The following is a 27,828-nucleotide window of genomic DNA, read 5'->3' as shown; positions in this document are numbered from 1 at the left end:
ATGTACACTTTATAGATTGAAGTAATATTCTCAAATTCTGTTTACTCGACAAACAGAAAACACATTCAGGTAATTGGGAGTGGCTAAAAACAACTTTGATATCAATGCCGAAAAGCAGAAGAATTCCTTACAGCAAGCGAGTTGATCACCTAAACATATATATACATACTCCAATAACAGTGTTCGTATTCATAATTTGAAAAAGAACTATCTTTAAAAAAGATATCCGACGTATTTAAATTTGAGTGTAAAAACTATCATTTCGATAACCTTCAGAAGCACAAAGATACCATTTAAATAACGTTTTCTCTGTTTGTGTTTAGTATTCTCGGTCCTCGTATCTTTCTGCTTACATTCACCAAAACCCCACGGAAATCTCACATGCGTAGGTGCGTTCTTGAAAAGTCATGTACGTTCGTACAACAAAGTTTACATTAAAATTTTTATAATTGTTTCGAATAAACAGCTGTCACGGATGCAAAGAGCAATTGAGAAACAATTATTTTAATAAAAATATCAATCTTTATAAGATCTAGTTCGAACATTTAGTTTTTCACTTGCTTTCCATCACGATATAATTAACTAGACGTTTTTTCAAACACAACCAAATCACCCACCATGACAGCATTTTGTCCAATCACAGAAAGGATTTTCGAGTATGCGTATTATATTGCCATAGTTAAGCGTCCTTAAGTTCAAAGGGCACAAACCAAAACTATATCGACTACGTCGGAAAAAAGTTACAATGTACATCATTATTATCTACTCAACCAGTAACCCTCTTTGCTATATTAGTACACGTACTACATCGAGCTTATCTGACAATTTGTCATTACTACGCCAAATTAAACTGAGATGTTGATAAATAATTCAAAAAAACAATGTTTAGACATTGTTGTTACGCGACAAAAAATTACCCACTTGGGAGTGAAATGAAATTGTATCTTCCCTACAAAGATCAGTTAAAACTAATGCTTACAAAAAACCGTCATAAGCCAATCAATAAAATAAAAGTTATCTATTGTCTAGACTATTTTTATAAATGTGATTTTTAAATATCGCAACTGTATCGCAAAGAGCTGATAACGTTTAATATGTTATGTATGCCAATTTAATTCAGTCTGATGCTCCCAGACGGTACACCGAGATAAGACATATTGTATTTTCATTTTCTCCAACTAAGTAGTGGAGTGTCCAACCATAGAAGGGGTAACGGTTTGGCTATACAAAATTTGCAGTCACATAGTTAAGTTTAAGATTAACTTTCATAAAAATATATTGCCTCCTGTATGAACATTCGAATGCTCTCTAAGTGTTATTTAAGCTAGGTTCACACTGCCGATTAGATCAACTCAAAGTTCCAGATTGTCCAAATTTCCACGACCAAGCTCAACTAACTCGACCATTCACAACTCCATCATGACTCCATCACGACTCCATACCGACAACAAAATGAATACTTATTCGATAATTCCGATCCGTTTACGATCTTTACACGATCTTTACTCGACTAGCTAGACCAAATCAACTATTCACGATCTCAGCCTGATCTCGATCAGACCAGATCGACCTGATCGTATATATATATATATAGGTCGTAGGGATAATCGGGAATTGGTCGGGTATGCACATTTTTAGTATAAAAACGTCCGAATTTTTTATTCCCTGCCGCTTCGGAGTGGGCATTAAGTGTTACCCTTGTCTGTCCGTACGCACGTAAGTCCCAACATGACCCTTCATAATGTTATATATGCTAGCTGGGACATTATTGGTGTCCCATGGACACATTTTCCGTATATTTGGTTATATTCAGTATAAGGTCCGAGTAAAAACATACATTTAAAATGTCTATTAAGAAATAGAGCAGTTGGATTTGTGGCCAAGGTGGTAATTTTTGTATTCCCTGCCGCTTCAGAGGGGCATTAAGTGTTACCGTTGTCTGTCCGTACGCACGTACGTTCCAACATAACCCTTAGAATGTTAAAGATGCTAGCTGGGGCACTATTGGTGTCCTATTGACACATTCTCCGTTTATTTGGTTATAATCAGTAGAAGGTCCGAGTAAAATCATTCATTTAAGATATCTACATAGAAATAAAGCAGTTGGATTTGTGGGAAAGGTGGTAAGAGATCAGAGAGACAGATTAATAGCTGTGACTGAGCTTGTAGAGTACATAGAAGACAAAGACGATGGTGTAGACATCAACAGGCGCCAACAAATCTAGGTGAGGCAGTGGCTGACACGACGACCACTGTGTGGGCAGTTTGAGAGACTTGCACTTACTCAATAAAGAGAAATCTAATGTTATAAAAACTTTCTCATATTGGACACTGATATGTAATGGTAGTTTTATTGCTCTTTTTGTTTGGAAATGACAACATAAAATGAGATTTGTCACTGGATTAGTACTTATGTTAGATAGCAATATACATAAACTTTACCATCCCCATTTCCTTGCTTTCTTACAAATAAAAGCGTACTGTTTGTCAAATATATGTGCATACGTATGTAATCAGTATTTTTTGATAGATTTGATATCCAGTTGTTGAATGGTTTAAGATGTTTATTTTCTTTTGGTGAATGGCAACAACCTGTATGTATTTGCAAAAATATAGCAAAAAGAAGGCAAAGGTGTCACATATTTCCATATAATTTGACCAAAAGTAGAATTTCAATCCCCTGGAGTGACACCTTTTCTAAAACACTTTACAACTTAACATATATCTATCAAGTCTGAGAGATCAAGAGTGCATTTCTTTCTAACCAAAGTTTGGTAAACGTTGTGTGCCGTTTGTTATAGTTTGTTAAACGTAACAAAAGTAGAAACAAATGCATCATTTGGTTAGATGGGATTGAAATTTTGAGTAATTGTAGACAATGTTTTGAGTCATGAAAAGCAAGAACACGTTTAGATAATTGATTTAATGTTAAAATTGGAAAGAAATGCATAGTTTGAACTAACAAACGACGAACGACAAAACTGTAGACGCATTTGCAGCGAGTGTAGAGTTTGTCAAAGTTTATGCAAACTTGCAAAAGTATGTTAGAAACAAATGATCAACACTTGTGTTTCAACAGTTTGTATCGTTACTGTTAGAAAGAAATTTGCACCAAATAAAAAATATTTGTCTTTCGTTTCATTTTGGTGTCAAATTGCGTCAAAAAGTTCGAATGAAAAAATATGACTGTAAGGTGACCTATAGTTGTTATAAATAATTTCTGTGTCATTTGGTGTTCTGCGAAGAGCTGTCTCATTGGCAATTGTATCACATCTTCTTTCATGCTACAAACATTTCTGGACAAGCGGAAAATACGGACAGACAAAACAGAAAATAGCCCATAAAACAGGTAAAATATAATCTAGATGTTCTTATAAACCAATTTTGAAAGATAACTTAGTAATTAGCAGTCTAACAATGAATATTATTGCACAATTACTTTTATATTTGAAAAATCCGCCAGTGCCAAAATTGCAGGATTTTCTTCCCTTCCGGAACATCTGAGATCATCCCAGGTTTTGTTAGGTTTCAATGTACGTGTTGCTCAGTTTTTAGTTTCTGTGTTATGTGGACTACAGTTTGTCTTTTCGTCGGTTACCGTTTTTCGCTATGGCTGTGTCGGTTTATTTTATACCTCTGAGTTTGATTGTTCCTTTGGTATCTGTTGTCTCTCTTTTAAAATGTTACCTCTCCTTGCAAAAGTAAAGACACGTACTGTATGTACATGGAGGAATTTTTGTACAGTTAAAAATGATGTTGCCAATATATGTTTACGGTAGCAGAGTTATGAGAGTTAATCAGATATGCACACACTTTTAGAGAAATGTGTAGCAGTCATGTGTTCTCATGTATGGCCGAGTAAAGAGTGGTCGAATGTGGTCGCGAAGGTATCAGGTATTGGTCGAGTTGGTCTGGGATAATACAAATATACATGTACAAGTCGCAGTCATCTGGAAGCGAACAGGCATTGGTCGAGTTAATCTGGAAATGATCGGACATTAGTCAAGCAAAGGTCGCAATGATCGAGAACTGATTGGTAAAATTTTTGTATTCCAACCAAACTCGATCTCTACACGATCCTTTCCCGATCAATTCGACCGCTACTCGACGAATTCTCGATCTCTTCTCGAGTGACTTGTTTCTCGATCATTACTTTTCAAAAACTCTCGGGTAGAAAGTCAGATCGATAACGAGCAAGGTAGACTATCCCGAACATTCTTGTCGATTGAGTCAGACCAGTCTCCCGACCATGTAATTTGTCTTGACCGGGATTGATCAAGTTGATCTGTTCGGCAGTGTGAACCAAGATTAACTCAGTCTTCGAATTTTATGTAGTTTTGTTTGGTAGACTGTTGTTTTTCATTCGTCATTTTGTTACTATTTTTATCAGACTCTCTTGACTAATGATATGTGATTCTTTCTTTAGTATGTGTTCCCTTATTTGTTTAAATGGGGTGTACTATATACATGTACTTGCAACATATTTTGGAGGGCTTTGCAATGAACTGCTAAATCTTAAATACGTATCGGACTCGGGTTTCTGTTAAACTGAGTTTGAGCATATCGATGTTGTTTTTATTTTACATTGTCTAAAGTATAGATGGAGGATTGAGATCTCACAAAACATGTTTAACCCCGCCGCATGTTTTCGCTGGTTCCAGGTCAAGAGCCTTTGACCTTTGTTAGTCTTGTTTGTTTTGTTTTGTTTTGTTTATTCTAGTTTATCTATGTTTCGGACTTTAATGTGACGTTCATTTTCATCACTGAACTGGTACACTGTGTATACATTTTTGTTTATTATAGAAGGCTGTTACAATTCATTGAACTAATTTGCTTTAATATATGAATAAAAGTAAATGTGAGTATATTTCAATGGTACAGCAACCAAACTACAAAATAAAACCTCTATAAAACGTTAGCAAGGTAACTCACAGTTATACAGGTCTCTATCAAATATGTTGAACTTCAAACTTCGATGCAAAGTGAACATGAATTTTATAGAAACATTAAAAGATTTAACACTATAGTTTCAAATGACGAAAACCTCTAAAATATGACACATGATAACTACTGACCAGGTCTTTGAACCGGTACATAGATCAGTGAATGGACCAAACTAGTCATTTACTACCTCAACTGTCCACAAATTAACAAAGAGATCACAACATATAAAACCAGAAACCTGTCAACAGTGGAAACAATCATATGCAGTCGTTTTATTCTTTTATTATTTACTAAAGGCTCCCACTTGGGAAATATTTCATTTTTGAATTAAGCTGAACAAACTTTTTGTAAGTTAGCAGCATATAATATTGATAGACATATATTTATTTAGATTATTCTCACCTTAATGTTTGTTTTATGAGAATTTCTTTTTTCTGACAGATCAATGCAAACAAACCAAAAAATTGATCTGTTTAATTAAACCGTAAAACTGATATATTTGTTAGTTTGGAAGTTGTTAAACCAATGATCTTTCATGTGTTATTAAATGTTTTGATGAATCTGACAAGACTGATGTATCGCTGTTTATCACAACTGGCAAATATTATAGACGATTTAGCTTCTTATTTAGCTTAAATATATATACATGCATGGTTTGTTAATATCGATCGATTTTCGTTGTGCATGGTGCTCTTCCTACACGTGCATTTGAAGTGAAGACCCCATTCCGACCTGACTTGGCTGATTTTTATTACATCCCGCCTGACAAATGGTTATAATTGTTCAATTGATATTGTCTCGCCGTAAGTGAAAAGAAATTTTCGTGCAAATTCCTCTTTCCAAGAATATCAAATGATCGTTTCCTTATAAAAACGTCTGTTGAATTGGCGGATATGACATCAGTTGTTCTAGAACCACGTGTCGTGTGCAGTAAAGTTGATTGATTGTTTGATTGGTGTTTGCCTTATCTCTAGTGGTGCACTATATTAGCAACATATGTAGAATAAACAATGCATATAGCTACAATAAAATACAGTGGTAAAATGCAGACGAAGTTATCTATGATAAGAGTATATAATCTGAAGATAATTAGAAAAGTTTAAAATAACATCATTGATCAAGTGCAGTAGCCATTAATGTTTATTTAGTTTGTTTGTTTTTCCTTTATTTATTTAACTCTTTCCGTTTGTATGTCATGCTGTTTTGAGAATAAATATGCTCTTAAAACTAAATTAAACTTGCATATACTTTCATAAATTGTAACGATTATTACATTACGCTAAGTACATAACTACCCATCACAGAACACATTTTATCATAAATAATTGCAAGCACTCTCTTTTTTCAGTTCAGTCCTTTCAACACTATTTTGTTACATTCCTAAATTGGATTTATCTAATACTTCTATTCATATTCTTTAAACCGCAGTATGAAAATGGTCAGTTTATATATTGTACCGTGAATTAGAATGACTGATTTTAAATGACTTTAATAACATGTAAAAAAATGGAACACGTATATGAATTGAATATGAAAGGGAAGATGTGGTATGATAAACAATGAGACAACTCTCCACAAGAGACCAAATGACACAGAAATTAGCAATTACAGGTCACCGTACTGCCTTCAACCAAGAGCAAATCCCATACCGCATAGTCAGCTATATAATGCTCCAAATTCTATTTCCCTTTGCAGCATTTTTAAAGAAAGAACATACCAATAATTAATCTGTATAGAGTTCAAGATTCATATTCAATTGTTTAGTTCATCGCTCATTAGAAACTTTTCCTTTTAAGAATAAAGTCTTTCGCAACTTTTTGTTTTATTTTAACTACGATAAGTCACGGAATATGAAAAATAATATGTAGACATGATAACTCTGGTATATATATTGTATACATGTATAAAACAAGAGCTTAACAATAATAACATTAAACAGTTTTTATTCGGGAATTTGAAACAATAATAAATATATGTAAAACAATAAATGAAGAATAAATACTATGATTTATTCTACAATGATAATACAAATTGATAAAATGAGCAATACGAAGCTAGTATGGTCAAATATGAATAACATTTAAAGAAATAATGAAAGCAGCAACACGTCTTGAAATCTGATGATATACATGTACATAATTATCATTATTATAAAATATTTAGAATGATTATAACAATGAAACATGAAGTGATCAAGAAAACATAAATTCTAAATAAAATTATTTGTTTTTATTTAATATCCAACCAATGCTTCTTTAGGTTCTTTAGCAAATTGTCAAGTTACACCACGTCTCAAGAACATTACGAATGGATAATGTCAGTACTGATTTAGCTCTTACAAAATAGTATGCAGAGCAATTTCTTTTAAGAGCACAGTCACGTCCACTGTTTTTCAGACTCTTGCACGAAAACGCATCTTAGTAATTCTGCTTTTTTTCCTTTCTAGAAACTGATATAATCAAATTCTTTATTTAGTTCCTGTTTCCTTCTCAACTGCAATGATCGTATGTCGCTTGAGGAAAGATTTGTTGGATGATGTTTGCTTTACGTTAATATTCAATCTTGAAAGAAGAGAATATTCATATCAGTATATGCAAGGCACTTAAATGTCTTGACATTTCGTCATCACGTTGCCGATACTGAAACTGTCATTATAAAAATGATAAAACTAAGTGTTGACAATGCTGCTTTGTTGGGCTTGGCGGGTTCATCAGATAGTTCTGAAACGAAAATGTTAATATCAAATCAAAACATTTATTGTAACAGCTCGGTGTCAACAATTAAATAATAATAATAATAATAATACACTATTTTCTACAAATAGATGTACAATAAGGTCATATTAGATATTAGTATGCAAAGCAGGCCATAAACGAGTCTGATAAAAGTCTGACCACACTGAACTTCCGTTTTTGAAGATGAATCCCATTCATCTTTAACAAACTGCCAGTTTAAGTCAAACTGTTTCACATGTGTCATTTATATATGCATATATATCATGCATATTATTGTTACCTTCGTACAAAAAATCTCAATAGTGACTAACATGCGCATTTATTCCTGCAACACTTGTACATGTGATTAGTACTCAATAGTATATTTTCCAATGGTTGAAGGAAGGGGATGTATGAAATTATAGGCACCCAAACTTTTCATCCGAAGCACTAAGGCTCGTATATAGACAGGAAGCGTACTGTTGGCTCTGAAGATGAATATACAGTATATAAACAGCCATATCCGATTGTTGGTGAAGTTAAAGAATATGCACGTGTTAGAAGTAAACAAATAACATGAGAAAGAACACATATGCTTGTAATCGACCTTTGAGGGTCTGTATATGGCCTTTTATTTCTTTGAAAATAGCTGCTATGCCTGTCCCATCTTATGCATGCCAGTAAACTTAACAAATCCTACATAATTTATATACATGTACTGCTTCATTTGTTTTGTTATAATCATACATGAAATATAAGCCACAGATTGTCAGGCAAATCCATTAGACATGTGTACGTGATTAAATATATATATAGTTTTTACAATACTTCAAAGTGTAGTTGCATTCTTTTGGTTTTTTTTATCGTAATAAAAGTTACATGCCAGCTAGAATAAGATAAGCTCAATTTATAGATTTTGAAAGAAAATATAATCCGAAGGCCGATGCATATATATATATAAAGAGAGAAGTTAGTACTCACTATTTCTAACCGCTCGGCTAGGTGGATTGTTATCTGAAATAGTAAATAAATGATAGATACTTTAAGTATAGCTCAGAATATTATAAAAGGAGTAGTCAAATAATAAACGAAAATAAAAAAGCTTCTGACTAAAAATACTTTTTACGAATATTCCAAAGTCAGTTACAGTCTATGTATCATATGTTGGAAGTGGAGGGAAAATAGCAGATTAAGAGCAGGATCGACATCCTATTTCGTGTATACTGGGATAGATTGGCACACTTATTCAGAGGAGAAAGTCAACTATATAGTAGAATATGAAAATAAAACATTCTGCTGTTCTTCATAAGCACTTTTTTTAAATAGCTCGGCGTATAATTAAAAAGAAAGGTTCAATTAGCGTGTTCTATACGTGGTTCATTAAAGATAAAACCGTAAACTGTTGAAAAAACAATCCGGCTTATGAATTATGTCAGTTTAGGAGAACTTGTGGTTGCACTATTGTGATTTTTACATTCAACTGTGCAAATGAGGTCATGAACGACTACATGTAACGCACCAGAACCGTAACCCCAGGACATGAACATACACGATATATTGATACATGCACATGCGATCTCGCTGTTTCAACGATTGAAATATAACATCAACTAACCTTCTAAAATATGAACTTCTATACTTTGCATGATCTTGTCAGGACTTCTACATATATATGCTCCCCGATCTTTTAATGTACTTCTTTCTATTATTAGCTGACTAATTAAAGAACGTCTTAAAACATCTGCTTTCATTGAAATCTTCACTCTCCCGGACCACTTGGAACTTTGTTGTCTTATAATACTGCCTTCGTGAAACCAATCAACACTCTCTGGTGCCCGTTCGGCACCAGTTGCATTACATGTTATTTTTATTGTCCCTCTGCTGTCTAGGAGTGTAGTTCCTTTTAATGAGACACCTAAAATGGAATGCATACCATGATGTGACCTTTAATAATATATATATATATATATAAGTATAATTTTTTGTTTTGTCACATATATCATTAACCTTTTTAAAGTTTAAAGTTCAAAATGACATATTGACCACGCAAGTTATTCTACCGTATTGCAACCATTTTGCCAATGCAGTCCCACGCCATTTTGAGTAATAGAGGGACGAAAGATACAAAAGGGACAGTTAAGAGTGGGTCTGTCTGTTTTATTCTACATGTTCTGGGGTAGAATTTAAAACAACAAAGTTGACTTATTTTTTGAGAAGTTGTGTTTAAAATATCTCGTTAACCAATGTTTGGTGTTATAAATTATGCTTTCAAGATTAACTAAGTTAAAAAAAACTAATATCTATTGAATGTAAATCAAGCCATAGACACAGAAAACTATCTGCTTGTCAGAGGAATGATTAATGACTTGATTTGACTGTTTTAAAATCCAATTACACAATATTGGATGGCGTATTTGTTCTGTTAAACTTAAAACAAAATAGTTTAACCGCTAGCTTATACAAGATATATATGGTACTACTGTGTATAAACAAAATAGTCTAACCGCTAGCTTATACCAGAGATATATGGTACTACTGTGTATAAACAAAATAGTTTAACCGCTAGCTTATACCAGAGATATATGGTACTACTGTGTATAAACAAAATAGTTTAACCGCTTAGCCTAGCTTATACCAGAGATATATGGTACTACTGTGTATAAACAAAATAGTCTAACCGCTAGCTTATACCAGAGATATATGGTACTACTGTGTATAAACAAAATAGTCTAACCGCTAGCTTATGCCAGAGATATATGGTACTACTGTGTATAAACAAAATAGTCTAACCGCTAGCTTATACCAGAGATATATGGTACTACTGTGTATAAACAAAATAGTCTAACCGCTAGCTTATGCCAGAGATATATGGTACTACTGTGTATAAACAAAATAGTTTAACCGCTAGCTTATACCAGAGATATATGGTACTACTGTGTATAAACAAAATAGTTTAACCGCTAGCTTATACCAGAGATATATGGTACTACTGTGTATAAACAAAATAGTTTAACCGCTAGCTTATACCAGAGATATATGGTACTACTGTGTATAAACAAAATAGTCTAACCGCTAGCTTATACCAGAGATATATGGTACTACTGTGTATAAACAAAATAGTCTAACCGCTAGCTTATACCAGAGATATATGGTACTACTGTGTATAAACAAAATAGTTTAACCGCTAGCTTATACCAGAGATATATGGTACTACTGTGTATAAACAAAATAGTCTAACCGCTAGCTTATACCAGAGATACATGGTACTACTGTGTATAAACAAAATAGTCTAACCGCTAGCTTATACCAGAGATACATGGTACTACTGTGTATAAACAAAATAGTCTAACCGCTAGCTTATACCAGAGATATATGGTACTACTGTGTATAAACAAAATAGTCTAACCGCTAGCTTATACCAGAGATATATGGTACTACTGTGTATAAACAAAATAGTCTAACCGCTAGCTTATACCAGAGATATATGGTACTACTGTGTATAAACAAAATAGTCTAACCGCTAGCTTATACCAGAGATATATGGTACTACTGTGTATCAACAAAATAGTCTAACCGCTAGCTTATACCAGAGATGTATGGTTTTACTGTGTATTTTATGTCTGTTTTTACCGAATGTTTATTAAAAGTATGATTTTTTTTAATAAGATTGCAAACAAATCATGGATAGTATTATTTATTACAGTTCGCAAGACATTTTTTTTTAAATGTTTGAAAGTTTTTAAAAATTAACCTCTGTTGATGGTCCCAGAATTGATCAGGTAGACAGGGTTGCTTCAGTAGAACACTAATTATGACTGCCGATTTCTACAATCTGACTTAAAACAAAGGGGTCATATATATGGTTATTGGTGTTAGGTTGCTGATTCCCAATATAATCTTATATTTGTGATATAATTATGAATAAACTTTTAAACCTTAAAAATATTGGGGAAGCATGTAACACTACAAAATCACTTATATCTAGCAATATCTGAGTTTTCATCCGTCATACTATGTCCAATACAACATTTTGTAATATACTTTTTTGCATGCCTGAAGTTTCAAATAGAAAAGGTATATCATTGGTAACATAGAGCATATAATTGATAACTTGGTGTTAAATTAACTCTCATCGTCTCAAACAAGTTGTTAGAAAAAGAGGAAAACAAATTCTACAACAGTCCAATGTACTGGAAAATCTACTTAACTCTGTAAAATTATAGACACTTCAGGATCAATCAAATGGTTGGAGAGCAATGCGTTAACATTGGTCATAATTGTCGAACTCTTACTGAATCGTTGATTGAGATAGTTGGGGATTTTTGTAAATATTTTTGCACAAGGTCATGTAACTTACTCATAAAACAACCTGTCACTTGTATTTGGTGCTTGCATGCAATAAGCAATAAATGTATCACAGATAAATAAATATCATATTACCTGCAGAAACTAGTGAATCACAATATAATGGTTTAGTAACTGATGACTGGCAGGCCTAGTTAATACAAAAGATGTTTGAAACACTAACCCATGGTGAATTTAGAATATAACAGACACAAAAGGCGATTCAAAATAATATTGTCAACTTAACATAATGATACACTATATAAGATTAGAATATTTCGGACCTACATGTACGGTCTAAAACAAGAGTGCCGTTCGCAGTTACATGTATGCCAAAATACGCAAAAAAAAAAAGAATTTTGTTGAATTTTATGAATTGCCAAAAATATTTCAGCGTATAAAAGGATAAGCAGTCACAAAAGTTCACAACTGAATGTTGTAAGATTTGTAAAAAGACTTGATTAAGAAGTGTTTTAGTTGGACATATGACATTGATACGGGATCTTGTAAAGATTCCCAACTCTTTAAGTCTAGGAAGGATTTTAAGATTGACACATAACTACAATTGTTGAAATCCGTGTATGGGATCCATTGGTGTCCTTGTTTTTTTTATATGTTTTGGGTTGCTTTATAATTGGCGTAGCCCCACATCTCCTTTTTATTAATCTGTGAGACTTGTCTGAAAATTTAAATGGACAATACATACCAGGGGATATCTTTCTCTGTGTAGCTAAAAAGAAATACGAGAAATAAAAATTAATGAAATTAAATTCACATTTAAAGTTAAAAAATCTAAATAGAAATAGAGGAATTTTGACCACAAGTAGGTTATAGAAATGCATTAAGTATTTACACATATAACCGATTTTCAGACTTTGGCACACCATTCTGAATTCAGGTACGATTAAGACCTAATGTTTTGTTTAACCTTTCAGTTAATTAATAAATCATAAATAGCAGATAGCAGACTTGTACAAAGACAATATTCTGATTAATGCAGACCCAAAGTACCCTTAATCGATGTCTCTGATTATATGATTTAAATTGTACGTTATCACACGATTACACAAACAAACAGTTGATATAACTGAGCTCTTAAATATTGATGAAGTTCAACGTGCATTTTATTCATACCTTATGTGTTGTTTATTCTTTAGTTTTCTATGTTGTGTCATGTGTACTATTGTTTTTCTGTTTGTCTTTTTCATTTTTAGCCATGGCGTTGTCAGTTTGTTTTAGATTTATGAGTTTGACTGTCCCTTTGGTATCTTTCGTCCCTCTTTTAGTCTACAAATGTTTGTGAATGAGCACTGCAAACTGGTTTCATCTTCTGGTATATTGTAATGGATCTTTCACTGTCTTTAACTCTTTGATATTTCTTTTGTATTAAAATCTACTTAGTATGTATGTATGATACTACATTTCTAAACATTGGCTAAGAGGTGATGACTATGTTTATGTTTCTATTACTATTCAAATGTTGTGGTGTTTTACTTTGTCATATTCCTAAGTACCTTGTAACTACAAATTTTGATTTGATTTTTCTTTGTCCTATCATTCTATTTTTAACTTACGTAGTACTGTTAAATGGACTAAGCGAAGTCGAGTGACAATCGAGGATATTTGACATTCGTATGTATTTGTATCTTTCGGTTGAACATTATCTATAACAAGGTTCCATCTTTCTACTGTTTTATTATAGTTTGATGACGATACACTGAAACGTTTATCTGAGGTCCAGGTTAGATCACCGATTGTCAATGGATGACTAGAATTCAATATGCCCCACTGGACCTGCAAGAAGTAAATGTACAAACATTAGTTATCCCTTCCAATACAAACTATATCAGAAATAAAAAAAAGGAGGAAAATACGATAAGTCGCAGTAAGACGGACACAAACATAGCGAGGCAAAACCATTAAAACACGTCAAGTATATTTAGCAAAATAATATACGGACAGCTAAATATTGCAAACTACGAACCTAACAAAAAACTGTTGGATTGTTTGCAATTTCAACCGTATGAGGTAAACAAATCAAAATGCAAATTCAGAAAAAAAATCTCAGTTTTAAGTCATGTAGTCATAGGCCATAAAATATAATTAGTGTTCGGCAACATTCACCCCAAACACAGTTGTTGGACGAAAATGAGTTCCCACTCAAAAAATGTCCAATCATTTCAACTAAAATCGATGTTTTTCAAAAAATTATTACCAAGTAAATGTATGAGCGATTTTTATAAAAAAAAAAAGATACCATAAGATTCAGAAAGTTTTTTTGTATTTGTTCATTTGGCTATAATTTTGATGAGGTTCGGTTTTATTATATAATGGGTTAAACACAAATGCAAACTTTTACGATTTTAATTTGGATAGAATACAGAGCAAACTTTTCATGAAATATTTTTCTTCGTGTTCACCTCGTCAGAAATTTAATATCAGTATAAATAACAAAATAGCCAAATAAGCAATGAAACTTCAGACATTTCTGCATCTTACGGTATCTATTTTATGAAAATCGCTCAAAGAGCTACTCGGTGATAATTTTCTGAAAATCATTGATTTTAGTTGAAATGATAGGACATGTTTTGAGTGGGAACTCACTTTCGTCCAACAACTATGTTTGGGGTGAATGTTGCAGAACACTAATTATATTTTATGGGTCCATAGTTTGGCCTTTTCAAGACAAAATTTCTACCCCTAAGCCATCGTCATCTCGATCAAGTCACTTTGTCGAGTTTACCTATTCTATTTAAGTGTCTACATCATAGTACTTTTGAACATGCTGTTTGACTGAAATTGTATCACCGGACGTTATCAAACAGTAATCAATTATTTCAAATATATCGGAGAACGCTAAATTCATACTGCAGTACTTTTAACTTTTCTGCTGACAAAGCAATGGCTTCTCATTATATATATCTTGTATGTGACTGTTTTTAATCCAATTAGATTGTGTTCTGACAGCGATCTTAAAAAAATTATAGACGAACAACATGGCCTTCGAGAGTTAAAGTATGCATATTCCTCTAATTTATCTAATGGAAAATTTTCATTAAAAACATCAAACAAGCAAATTGTTAAAGCTTTACTAGAGCACATTTGCATACATCTATTTTTCATTGGCCTTGAATTCACATAATGTATTTCCTCTCCTGCAATAATTGACCGTGACTCCCCGAAAGACATCATAAACTACATTTCGACTGAAAAGTTGGAATTTCATATTTGATCTCATATCTCAAGGGATTGTATACGAAGCTTTAGCTATTGATCTACTACTGTGACCTCATTTATATTTTACATCAAATAATTGAAAACAGTATTTTACAGTAATGGATGCAACTTGTGAATGACAAGTGCATTATTTTATTGCTTTTTTCAATATTTTATGTCACTTAGTATATAATAGTTTAACGGTGCAGGATATCAATACATTTTGTATTTACATACATTTAGAAACTAAATACTGATTTACGTTTCAGGAACTTTTTTTTAAAGTAGATCAATTTCTATATTCCCACTTTTTAAACGTTTTAAAATTCTACGTTTCAACTACGTTTTGAACAAAAATGTCCCGTTATTTTGAAAACTAGGTTTTGCTAGGTTTGTGCTACGTTCTTAACACGTTTTGTTACGTATAAGTACGTGTAGACCCACGTTTTCACCAGGCATTGATACGTTTCGATACGTAGTAAGTATTTGCGTTCCGCTAAGCATTGATACGTATTTACTAGGATTCTACTTAGATTCAATTTTCGCTACGTTTCTTGTTAAATTTTCAAAACATACAGGGCAGGTCCAGTTTTGAACAAAGGATCACTACGTTTCGATACGCGTCGTTACGTATATTCCCGTTTCGCTACGTTTTCAATATAGCGGAAAATTACTGTCTTAACGTTTTCAATAACATTTTGTATGCCAATGCTTGTGTCGACTATTCATAATATAATATCAATTGTTGTATTCAAATATTGTTTTCGAAAGTATATTGATACAATTTACAATTATTGTTGCTGGTACATTTATAGTATATTTTTTTGTTCAACCAAATTGTGTATAATTTACTTTGGATAAATGCTATCATTGTGATATTCAATGTTAGTATATCATGAGTTTACTGTATTGTTTGTATCGAGAGCACATACAATTTGATTACATGCTGGCTCCAGTCTGTCTGTACGGCAAAATGTATACTGTAGTCGAGTCTTATTCAGTTTGTCAAAATAATAGTGTAGTTGAGACATCATATACTTAATATTTTGTGTTTACTAAAAGTAGACTAAAAGCTATATTACGTGAGGAAACATAGATTTGACAAAAAGTTGATGAATTTACAACGTGGTCGTTATTGTATTTATTAAAAAAAAATACCAACATCCGCCTCAGTTGTTTCATAAACTAATGATGGAATCCGCAACTTTATCATACATGTAATCTAAATTTCTCATCCGAATCATATACCCTGATGCGTTTTAAAACAGTGACCTATCCTACACACGACGTTGAACGAACAGTAACTCTACAATGATAAGCAACTATGATAAAAAGTCATAACAAAACGCGAAATGGCCACACCGGCCACCATCATTAACAGATAAGCTGTATGGTTTGTGTTATATCTGTAGACGCAGTATGTACAAATGTATAATGACCGTTTCTTAAAATCTATAAAACTTTATCTCATTATTTATTAATGGGCCACAATACCGACAAAACTTTTATAAAACGCTGCTGCGTTTAAAACCACATTCTTTATGTGCCTGTTACACGTCAAGAGGCTGTAGTTCAGTGGTTGTCGATGGTTCATTGTGTTTCATATTTGTATTTCGTATATAATAGTGTTTTGTTATAAATTAGGCCGTTATTTTTCACATTTGAATTGTTTCATTGTTTTCATGTCTGGGTCTTTTATAGACCACTAAACGGTGTATGGTTGCCATGGTTGCCACGTGTAATAATCCCTACATGCGTGTTTTAGCTCTTTGGAAGAATATAAAATTCGCGAAAATATCCATGAATGCTCTATGACCTGTCTGATGTATCATGGCTAAGTTTGATTTTCGAATTAACGGTGTTTCGTAGACGAAAGATAAAAAAACGACCTTGATATCGGTGGAAAACGCTGTCGTTAATCCGATTGAGGCACAATTTCATGTGCATAACGTAACCGTAGTAAACCTCCTTTTCACCTTTACATGAGATTTGTGCACTGAAATATTACCAAAATTAACTGTTTATAACATCCGATATTTTTAATCATTATTACACTTCAAATAATTTATCACTTTTAACTGGCTCGCCTGTTTACAAATAAAAGACCACTTTAGTAATACGAGGAGATAGAAAATGTAAATGAGAAATCATTAATTATGGATCTGATAATTTCTACTATTTGTTTATCGTGTCCCAATCAGTCGGGAACTATTTATATATAATTCAGTCGGCTGCATCATTTTAAAACTTTTAATGCAAACTATTTAACATGTTTAACGGGCTAATTCTCGCTTTACAATTTCGAACAATTAAACAATATTTATACGTCTGTTGTTTGATTACGAGTTACAGGTATTGATTATCTGAGTGCTTAGAATAAATAAAATATAAATATTCAATTTTTAATTATTTGCAACTATAGAAATATATATACATATTTTCACAAACGAGTAAAAAAACTAATATTTTTTTTCAACCACCCGCAAAGTGTCATTAAAAAAGGTCAAAATGCATAGTACACTACGGCTAAGTGTGTATTCTGTCGTTTGCACGACCTGTCCATGGTAGGAATGTGGTTGACATCTGTGTATAAACTCTGTTTCCATCCCTTTGAAAGAGATTGGTGTTCCCACCCGTCCTTTCCATTGGAGTTGGTTAAACACATTGCTATTCAATTTGCCCATCCATTTGAATAAACCTGACTTTCCTTTATTTTAATAATGATAATTGAATATACAATACTTTTGAAAAGTACGAAACGTAAGTGTATTAAATATTTGAACGAACTTTAAAATTAAATTTGAGCAGGATTGTCATGGTAGGCAGGCGAAAAAAATTAAATACATGAGTCAACAATCAAAATTAACGATTTGGAGATCTTCACTATGCCAGGCAGTCGTACTTCTATAAAATCTTGTGATAACACATGACACATCAGAAAATATTACTCATCATTGGGAAAACAAGCTTTTATGCACGGTTGACAAACGTTGTTTTCTGTGACAATACAACTAATTATTGTTGCCTGAATAATTTTGAATCAAAATTAAATCAACAAATTAAATATTAAAACAAACTTACATTTTTCGTTCCTCTGTGTCTTATTGTACAGTGTAAAATTGCCCTGTCATTACGGTGGACGGTTATGTTTTGAGCATCAGCGAGAATTTCTGGGGGAAATCCAACTCGTAACTGCCTTCGATCTAAAATTCTTTTGTAAGAAAATCCACCTTAAATGATAAAAAAATCTTTCACTGGAAAATTAAACTAAAAGTAAGAAAACAATGAAAAACTAAATCAAACAGCAATTATACTGCATTGTTAACCATACAATAAATCATGAAGGATAAAGCAGGAAAATAATATAAAGTCATTAGGAACTAAAATGCTCACGCACCTTAAAATCCAACACAATGTATCCCAAATTCAAAAATACCATTAGCAACTTGGTGATTGATATAAAAGTACTCTCAGTAACTGAAATCAAGTTCAAAGCCAATTTCAATTTATAAATGAACCATGTATTCACAGACTCTATTATTTTAGATGCATGATTCTTTTATTAGTTTTAATTGGCTTTGTACTAGCATTCAATACTTCGAGTACTCTCCAATCTGTACCTGTTGTTGGTATGTACAAGTACCCTGCCGCGTCCACTCTATGTTTTTGTTAAGTGCATTTCTGCTTTGTATCCGTCTGATGAGTTAAGCCCCTTTTCAACTGAATTTTATATTCTTTTCTTATTTTTTATTGTTACACCACTGTTCCAGGCTAGGGGAATTGCATCTTCAAACAAATTATCCCACCACATGCTATATGTGCCTGCCCCAAGTCAGGAGCGAGTAATTTAGTGGTTTTCGTTAATTATTGATGTTTTGAATATTTGTTTTTCGTTTTTCGTTTATTGCTAATTGTTTTGTGTAGTTAGTTTTTGTGTTGTACAGTTGCACCATTGTCCCTGGGTTATGGGTGGGGTGGATGAACAAGCAAGCTAGTTTAGTGCTGCTGAATTCTGTTATGCCTGTTCAAGGAAAGAGGACAATGTATAGATAACGCAAAGGAAGTCTACACCAGAATATAAACGCAATAATTCTGTACCTCCCATCTTTGTACCTGTTGTCATTTTGAATCCCAACAGAAGTGAACACATTTCCTAATGTAAATAGAAAACAAGGTTAAATCTATTGCATTCCAGTAGTTATCGTTCTAAAATCGAACGACGTCACAAATCTTTCACATTCTGCGACACAAAATGATAACTGTATAGGTATAAATGTATTTGTTCTGGTTTAAAGCATATAAATGAAAGAATAACTAATTCGTTGTCAAATAAACTGTTATCACAGAGATATGTCTCGCCTTTTTGTAATTTTGATTATGCTAATGTTGAAATCAAAATAAAAATACTTTAACATCTTACACAACTTATGAAAATATTCAAAGGCAATGAACCATGACTGAGTTACATGGCTAAACAATATCCATGTACATGTGATGTGCCAATGCTTATACAACTGCATGCTAAATGCCATCATGACCGTTGACTTATTATAAGTCGTTCCCAAATCTAAATACACACATTAACTAGTAAACTATAGAAAAGTTTCAAAGTCAATAAGAGGGGTCGGGGCTATATAATCTCCATGGAAACGATGCTTGCAAATGCCAATAAATTTGCATACCAACTATCATTGACTTAACATTAGCAGTTCATCTTAAACTGATCTAATCACAAACTAATTCATGTAAACTAAGATGAGTTTCAAAATCATTAGACTGTGACTGAGGAGTGAGGCAAAGTATTCTCCATGGAAATTAGATGGTCCAATGCGTATACAACTGAATACCAATTAACATTGGTCTACCACTAATGGTTCCCCTTGAATTGACCTAATCACAAACTAATACATGATAACTCAGAAAAAATTTCAAAGTCAATAGACCATGACTTAAGGGGCTGAGCCAAATTATCTCCATTGAAATGAGGTATGATGATGCTTACACAACTACATACCAAATATCATTGACCTACCACTTGTGGTTCCCCATAAACTGACCTAATCACAATCTAATACATGTAAAAACAGCAAAAGTTTCAAAGCCAATAGACCACGACTAAGGGGGCGGAGCTAAATTATCTCGATGGAAATGAGATTTGCCGATGCTTACACAACTGTATACTGCACTCCGTCAAGGCGAGACAAAAACGAAGAAACTATTGTATCAAGTACAAAATGTAGTTGCATGTAGACTATTGAAGCTGTAGTCCACATACACTATATTTAATTAATAAATCATGATTAAACAGCATTCTTACTATCCAAATAGTTACAAGTTCTAGAAATTTAAAACACAGTTATTTTTTTTTTAATATTCATCCTAATGGAGTGAAAAGCAGAATAACGTAGTAATATTACTATCATAGATTATTTTAAAAGTAAAATAATATAGTTTTTCGAAGATAACCATAGCATGTTGTAAAACTACAACAAATGTACAATTTCTGACAATTCATCATGATATTCCCTTTATAACACCTGTTTCAGCATACTCGCCTTATGATGTAAGCCAACGGCTCAGACACTAATACAATTTTACAACAAACATGGGAATATAACAAATTCACTGATTGCATTACAGGATCAAATTACCCTTAAAAAATAAGTTCTACTTTCCTACTTTCATAAGATCACTCACACACGTAATATGATTAACGACAGGAAAATGCCGTCTCCATCTGATATTGGGACACTTTGTCAATAACAATTATGGCGTTTTAACTTCCCTTCTCTTGCATTATATCAAGGAAGTACTGCACAACAAATGAATGGCAATTAAACAAAAGAACCGATATTATCTCATGGTTCATGTGTATTATTTTCAGCAATAACATGATTTTGAAAAATAAAACGTTTTTCTCACTGCCAATTAAGTTCTAGAAAGCGTGTTATCTATATAAGCCATTACTTCTATATGGCTGATTTTAGTTCATATGGTAAAATGGGTCGATATGGTCTTTTATAGTCAAGCTACTTCTTTTTTTTTAAGGAATGACTGTAATATTTTTTATGTCTATGAAAAAATAACATAAAAAATTGGTGCACACTGAATAACGCGCGAAGCGGGTTAATGAAGTGTGCACCTTATTTTTTATGTTATTTCGAATAGACAGAAAAAATATTACAGTCATTTCTTATAATCTAATTCTAAATTCCATTTTAAACCGTAGAAAACCATGAAAAAACGTTGATGACGTCACGGTCACATGACTAAATTATGTCTATGGGCGGGTAACAAAATAACGTCAGACAATCAGAAGACGCGTTATACCGCGTCCCACTAGGCCACGATTGCACTACGATCTGTATAAAAAATCAAAATTTTGATGATCATAGTACGATCGGGTAGATCGCAGTTAGGTTGTATCACGGTCGTAGTGAGGTCTTCAAGATCGTGATGAGCGTGGCCAACTTTGAACATGTTCAAAACAATCGTAGTGCAGTCGTGGCGAAATCAGTTCGTAGTAAAAGCGTAGTGAGAGCGCACTAAGGTCGTAGTAAGATCGCAAAGGTCGCTGTACCATCGTAGCGAGAGCGTAGCAAAAGCGTGATTCTTTTCAGAGAGACTGCGCTACGATCTCACAGCGACGTTGATACGACCTCACTACGACCATCACGTTCTCATCGCGACCCAACTACGCTTCCACTACGACTATATCACGCTGTTCACGACTATAGTAAGATTCGAACACACCCTTGCCGTCCTCATCACGCTCTTCTTACGACCTGACTACGTTCATAATACAAACATCATTCTCATTGTTATTTTCACATGAAATATATTAAATCTTTCCAGGTTTTGTTTGTCTGTATGTAGTAAGGACTTCTGGTCCATTTTCTCTAACGGCTCAACTATGCTTCTCGTTTTTGTATAGATTAGACCGTTGGTTTTCCCGTTTGAATGGTTTTACACTAGTAATTTTTGGGGTCCTTTATAGCTTGCTGTTCGTTGTGAGCCAAGGCTCCGTGTTGAAGGCCGTACCTTGACCTATAATGGTTTACTTTTATAAATTGTTACTTGGATTGAGAGTTGTCTCATTGGCACTCATATACCATCATCCTATATCTATTGACACATCTGTGTCATCTCTGATTTCCTTTACTAAACTATCGTGATTTGAGCTTTATGGACCAGCAATAGGTTGTAATTTAGGTTGGATTGGTCCGGCCGACATCTCTGCTTGATCATGACTCGTTACTATCAGAGCTCCCTCTGCCTCTACATCAAATTCTACCACCACGCTAACGTGAACTAGTAGATTTTGGTGTCATGACTGTATTGTTTCCGGGAAATCTACGTATTAATAAAAAAAAGACTGTATTGATATGGAACACGATGTTGACGTTTTAGCTGAGGACGTAGTAAGATCGCGGTATGAACGTGCTATTATCGCAGTAGAAGCGTGGTAAGATCGTGTTGCAATCGGATAACTTGTGGTATGGTCGTAGTGAGAACGTTGTGAGCGTAGAAAGATCTTGATAAGCGTAGTGAGGTCGCAGAATAAGCACGGTGAGAATGTGGTATAATCGTATTGGGATCGTTGAAGAAGCGCAATGAGGACGTAGTAGCATCGTGAAAGCAACGAAAATTTACATTTTCATGCCGCTCATACCGCGACCTCATCACGATCTGAATTTATTTTAAATCGCGGTGAGCGTGGTGCGATCGTGGTCTAGTGGGACTTGGGCTTTACATACAATTCAATTATTTCAGAATGTTTGCTATGTTGCTGCAAATTTTAAATTGTTTGTTGTGTGCGGCCATTTATCATGAATTGACACATTTTGAAAGCTGACTATGTGGTATGGAATGATCTTTGCTCATTGTTAAAGGCCCTATGGTGACCTATTGTGGTTTATTTCTGTGTCAGTTGGTCTTATGTGGAGTTTCGTCTCATTGGAAATTATAATACACATCTTCTTATTTTTATACGTTTAAATGTTATGCCACTTGTTATAATATTCCGCATCCATTAAACTGTTCAAGCATTCTACATTCAGATTATAAATGTACCGTAAACGTGAAATTGAATTAGAGTTTTTTTTTTCATTTCGCGCATTTAGCTTCAGGCTGATATGAAGCACACACTCAGACAAATCCGTCTTGCTCCAAATAAATGTATTTACATAGATTGTCTTTATATCTCGTTCGTCTTCGTTTGAAGATGTGATTCAAGTAACAACGTCTCAACAACTGTAATTTCGATAAATGTTATTTTGGAAGAAAGCTACATCACAATAACGGATAACCAATTAATTGTAATGTATATTTAATGACGCTGGTGGAATTCAAAGTAGAGATTAATCCAGCAATGTCTTTCAACGTATTACTTTCTTGAAGTGTAAGATTTCTCAAATTGAGAATTAAGCACTTATTATCAGAATGCGATAAAAAGTGAATCCTTGTGAGTAAGGCAATCTATGAAATCTTACAACGGGTTTAAATATATTCAAATAAAGTAAAAATATTCATTCAAAGCAGACGACGAATGGCACTGTGGTACTACCCATTATTAGTCATTAATGAAAATTTAATGTTCATGAACGGTTAATGTTTTTTGTTGATTTTAGCGATGTTAATTTTATTTTCGTTCAATATCAGAGTGATCGTGTACATATATATTAACGAGCAGAATTATTCAAGGTCACATTTCCAAATAAAATAAAATTTTATAAAAAAAATATTGATGGCATGGATTTCAGTAATCAAAATATACTAATAAAAAAGAAAGAAAGAAATGACAAGATGGAACACCCACTCTCTGCGCGTTAACGATATATATACTTACGTTTTAATTTAATTACAAGATCAATATATTTAAAACTAATATATTATCAAAACGCGTGTTATAAAACAAAATAGCATACCGTCAACATACATTTAACCTTTTTGTATCATATAATAAAAAGGAAGAGGCAATGAATGAACATAAGACATATATCCAAAGGCGTTGAATTTATACGACCTAGACGATATGACATTTTCTGTTTATAATTGGCTCTCCAATTTGCGCAAAAAACCATGTATTATATATTGAAATTGTTGCCCTTTAGAAGCAGACATTATATTTATTGATGTTGTTGTGTTTCTTTAATAATCCGTTTAACCCTCCTTATTAGATTTTTTAATGTTTTAACGAAACTGTGACCAAATTATGCTCGATTTCTATATATAAAGAAACTTTCACACAGTCACTTAATAAGGCAAATTTGATTAACTTCAGATTGATATATTTGCGCGTCAAAAGGCAAACAGTTACATTTAAAAATAAACATGGACTCTTATAAAAAAGACAATCTCTGGCTTTTGTTTACATCATGTAAACATGTGTTGGCGTGGTGAAAATATTTAAAACACATTAAAGGAGTGTTGAAGAAAATGAGTAAGATATTTTTTCTGAAAGAGGTTTACCATGTAAATTTAAGCATCGTGCTATATAATACCGCAGTCCACTAGGCCATGATCGCACTACGATCTGTGAAAAAATGCAAATTTTGATGATCGTAGTACGATTGTGTAGATCGAAGTAAGGTCGTATGACGGTCGTGGTGATATCTTCAAGATCATGATGAGCGTGGCCAACTTTGAACATGTTCAAAACAATCGTTGTGTAGTCGTGACGAAATCAGGTCGTAGTAGAAGCGTAGTGAGATCACAAAGGTCGCTGTAACATCGTAGCGAGAGCGTAGCAAAAGTGTGATTATATTGTAAGAGACTGCACTACGATCTCACAGCGACGTTATTACGACATCATTACGACCATCACGTTCTCACCGCGACTCAACTACGCTTCCAATACGACTATACTACGCTGTTCACGACCATAGTACGATTCTAGCACGCCCTTATCGTCCTCATCACGCTCTTCTTGCGACCTGACTACGTTCACACTACGACCATCATTCTCATTGTCATTTTCACATAAAATATGTAAAATAAATTCCCTAGATTTTGTTTGTCTGTATGGAATTATCCATTTGCTCTAACGGTTCAACCATGCTTCTCATTTTTATATAGATAAGATCGTTGGTTTTCCCGTTTCATTGGTTTTATACTAGTAATGTTTGGGCCTTTTATAGCGTGCTGTTCGTTGTAAGCCAAGGCTCCGAGTTGAAGGCCGTACCTTGACCTATAATGGTTTACTTTTATAAATTGTTGGATGGAGAGTTGTCTCATTGACACTCAAACCATATCTTCATATATCTATTGACACATATGTGTCATCTCTGCTATCGTTCACTAAAATATCGTTATTTGAGCTTTATGAACCAGCAATATGTTGTAATTTAGGTTGGATTGGTCGGTCCGACATCTCTGCTTGATCAGGATTTGTTACTTTGCTCCCTCTGCCTATACGCCAACCATACCACCACGCCCACGTGTTCTAGTAGATTTTGGTGGCATGACTGTATTGTTTCCAAGAAATCTACGTTTTATTTTAGAAATAGAAGGAATTGAACTGTATTGATATGGAAGACGATGTTGACGTTATTGCTGAGAACGTAGTAAGATCGCGGTATGCATGTATTAGTATAATCGTGATAAGAACGTGCTACAATCGCAGTAGAAGCGTAGTAAGATCGTGTTGCAATCGAATAACTCGTGGTATGGTCGTAGTGACAACGTGAGGAAGTTGACAGATCTTGATAACCGCAGTGATGTCGCAGAATAAGCGCGGTGAGAACGTAGTATAATCGTAGCGGGATCGTTGTAGAAGCGTAATGAGGAGTAGTAGCATCGTGAAAGCAACGAAAATTAACAATTTTATGCCGTTCATACCGCGACCTCACCACGATCTGAATTTATTTTAGATGGCGGGGAGCGTGATGCGATCGTGATCTAGTGGGACTGGGGCTTTACAACTGATCTTTATCCTTGCAGATTAATCTGATTTCCGTATTTTATAAGGTCGCAAAACATTGCACTAACCTATGATCAGATAACAATGGTTCCCTGCAAGTAATACGCACTATTTTCCAATGTCATTCATTACAAAACAGTTTTAGAAATTTAAAACCAAATAAACCATAATTATATTGGTTATCGAGGGTTGTAAAAACTCTAACGTTTACGTAAACTATCTTGTGCATTGACAGGTCTGCGATAGTATCTGTATACTCAAGTGGGTCATACGTATAAATTATTCAATATCAATTTTCTCCAAGACATTACTTGGTTATAAACTCGTACTTTTATTTGTCCCAGTCCCAATAAGAATCAATGAGCTTTATTACGATTTCCTCCTTAAACCTTAATTTGTTCAAATATGCCTTCTGTGCTGTATAAGAGCAGAAAAGTACATGCTGTTTATATCGGTAAACTATGTTCCTAATGTGGGTAGTGATTTGGTGTCAAATGTTTGTAATACTATTATGCTGAAGATAAATCAAACATTTATCTGAAATAGTCGAGATATTTATACTCAATTCATATACGGTATATACAGAGATGACTACCTAACATAACTAGTACTGATTGTAGAACAACTGAAAAGTCACGCCGAGAGAACGTGAAAGATGAACATGCACTACTTTCTACATATAATAGAGCCCATTAACCGACTGATAAACTCTAAAAGAGATAGGATAATATAGTAAGATTGACATCAAATCCTGTAGATTTGTACAAGTAAATGTGCCGCTATGCTACATGTATACCGCTTCCCTCCTTTTTATTGAAGAAGAGCCATGTACGCAATGTCTGATAGGGGGTTGGTTTGTCCATATCATTTATCCATCCACACTTTGTTTCTACAGCTTCTTCTAAACCATAGGCCATTACAAAACGACAATCCATGAGCACTGCGGACCTTGGATCAGAGAGTACATTGAGATGTTAAAATAAGCATACATTTGTGAGTATATACTACGTCCATCGCTGACAATACATCACGTCATTTAATATAGAAATTATTGTCATACAGCAAATGATGATCAATTTTAGATAACACTTCTTTCAACCGAAGACTCTTTCAGATGATGACAAAAAGTTCATTTAAGTGGTACGCTTTAGATTGAACAAGTAATAGTAGTATAAATGTACATTATGTTTTATTACAAAATCAATACATTTAAAGCATATATATATAATTATCAAAACGCTTGTTATGAAAGATTATAAAACAAAATAACGTACCGTCAACATACGTTGATCTGTTTTTAACATATAAAAAAGGAAGAGAAAGTGAATGGGCATAATACATATATATCCAAAGGTGTTGCATTATATGACCTAGACAATATGACATTTATGTTTTTAATTGGCTCTCCAATTTACGCAAATGTCATGTATTATATATTGAAATGGTTGCCCTCCAGAAAAAGACATTATATTTATTGATGATGTTGTGTTTCTTTAATAATCCATTTAACCCTCCTTATTAAATCTTTAAAGAGAAAGGGCTAATTTCACAAGAATTTATTTTACACAAGGGCAATCATTTGTACAATTCACATCATCATATATTCAGGATGCGTACTTATGATGTAAACAACATTTTTTTAATGTTTTAACGAAAAGGTTACCAAATTAGAAGTGCCAGTGCTCAAAA

General features: G+C 33.5%; 1 protein-coding gene across 1 annotated transcript in view; it reads right to left on the bottom strand.

The window, feature by feature from the left end:
- Positions 1-6,870: 6,870 nt before the first annotated feature.
- LOC139518892 (zwei Ig domain protein zig-8-like) overlaps positions 6,871-27,828 on the bottom strand; it is a 37,044-nt gene continuing 16,086 nt past the window's right edge. The window contains exons 2-7 of the mRNA XM_071310567.1: positions 18,300-18,448; positions 13,577-13,796; positions 12,709-12,732; positions 9,274-9,573; positions 8,640-8,672; positions 6,871-7,664 (exon numbers count right to left, since the gene is read on the bottom strand). Coding sequence (XP_071166668.1) covers positions 7,570-7,664; positions 8,640-8,672; positions 9,274-9,573; positions 12,709-12,732; positions 13,577-13,796; positions 18,300-18,448 — 821 coding nt within the window. The 3' untranslated portion in view covers positions 6,871-7,569. The remainder of the gene's footprint in view (positions 7,665-8,639; positions 8,673-9,273; positions 9,574-12,708; positions 12,733-13,576; positions 13,797-18,299; positions 18,449-27,828) is intronic.

Source organism: Mytilus edulis, chromosome 4 (assembly GCF_963676685.1).
Source record: "Mytilus edulis chromosome 4, xbMytEdul2.2, whole genome shotgun sequence".
Classification (NCBI taxonomy): domain Eukaryota; kingdom Metazoa; phylum Mollusca; class Bivalvia; order Mytilida; family Mytilidae; genus Mytilus; species Mytilus edulis.
This window is presented reverse-complemented; position numbering and strand designations above follow the sequence as displayed.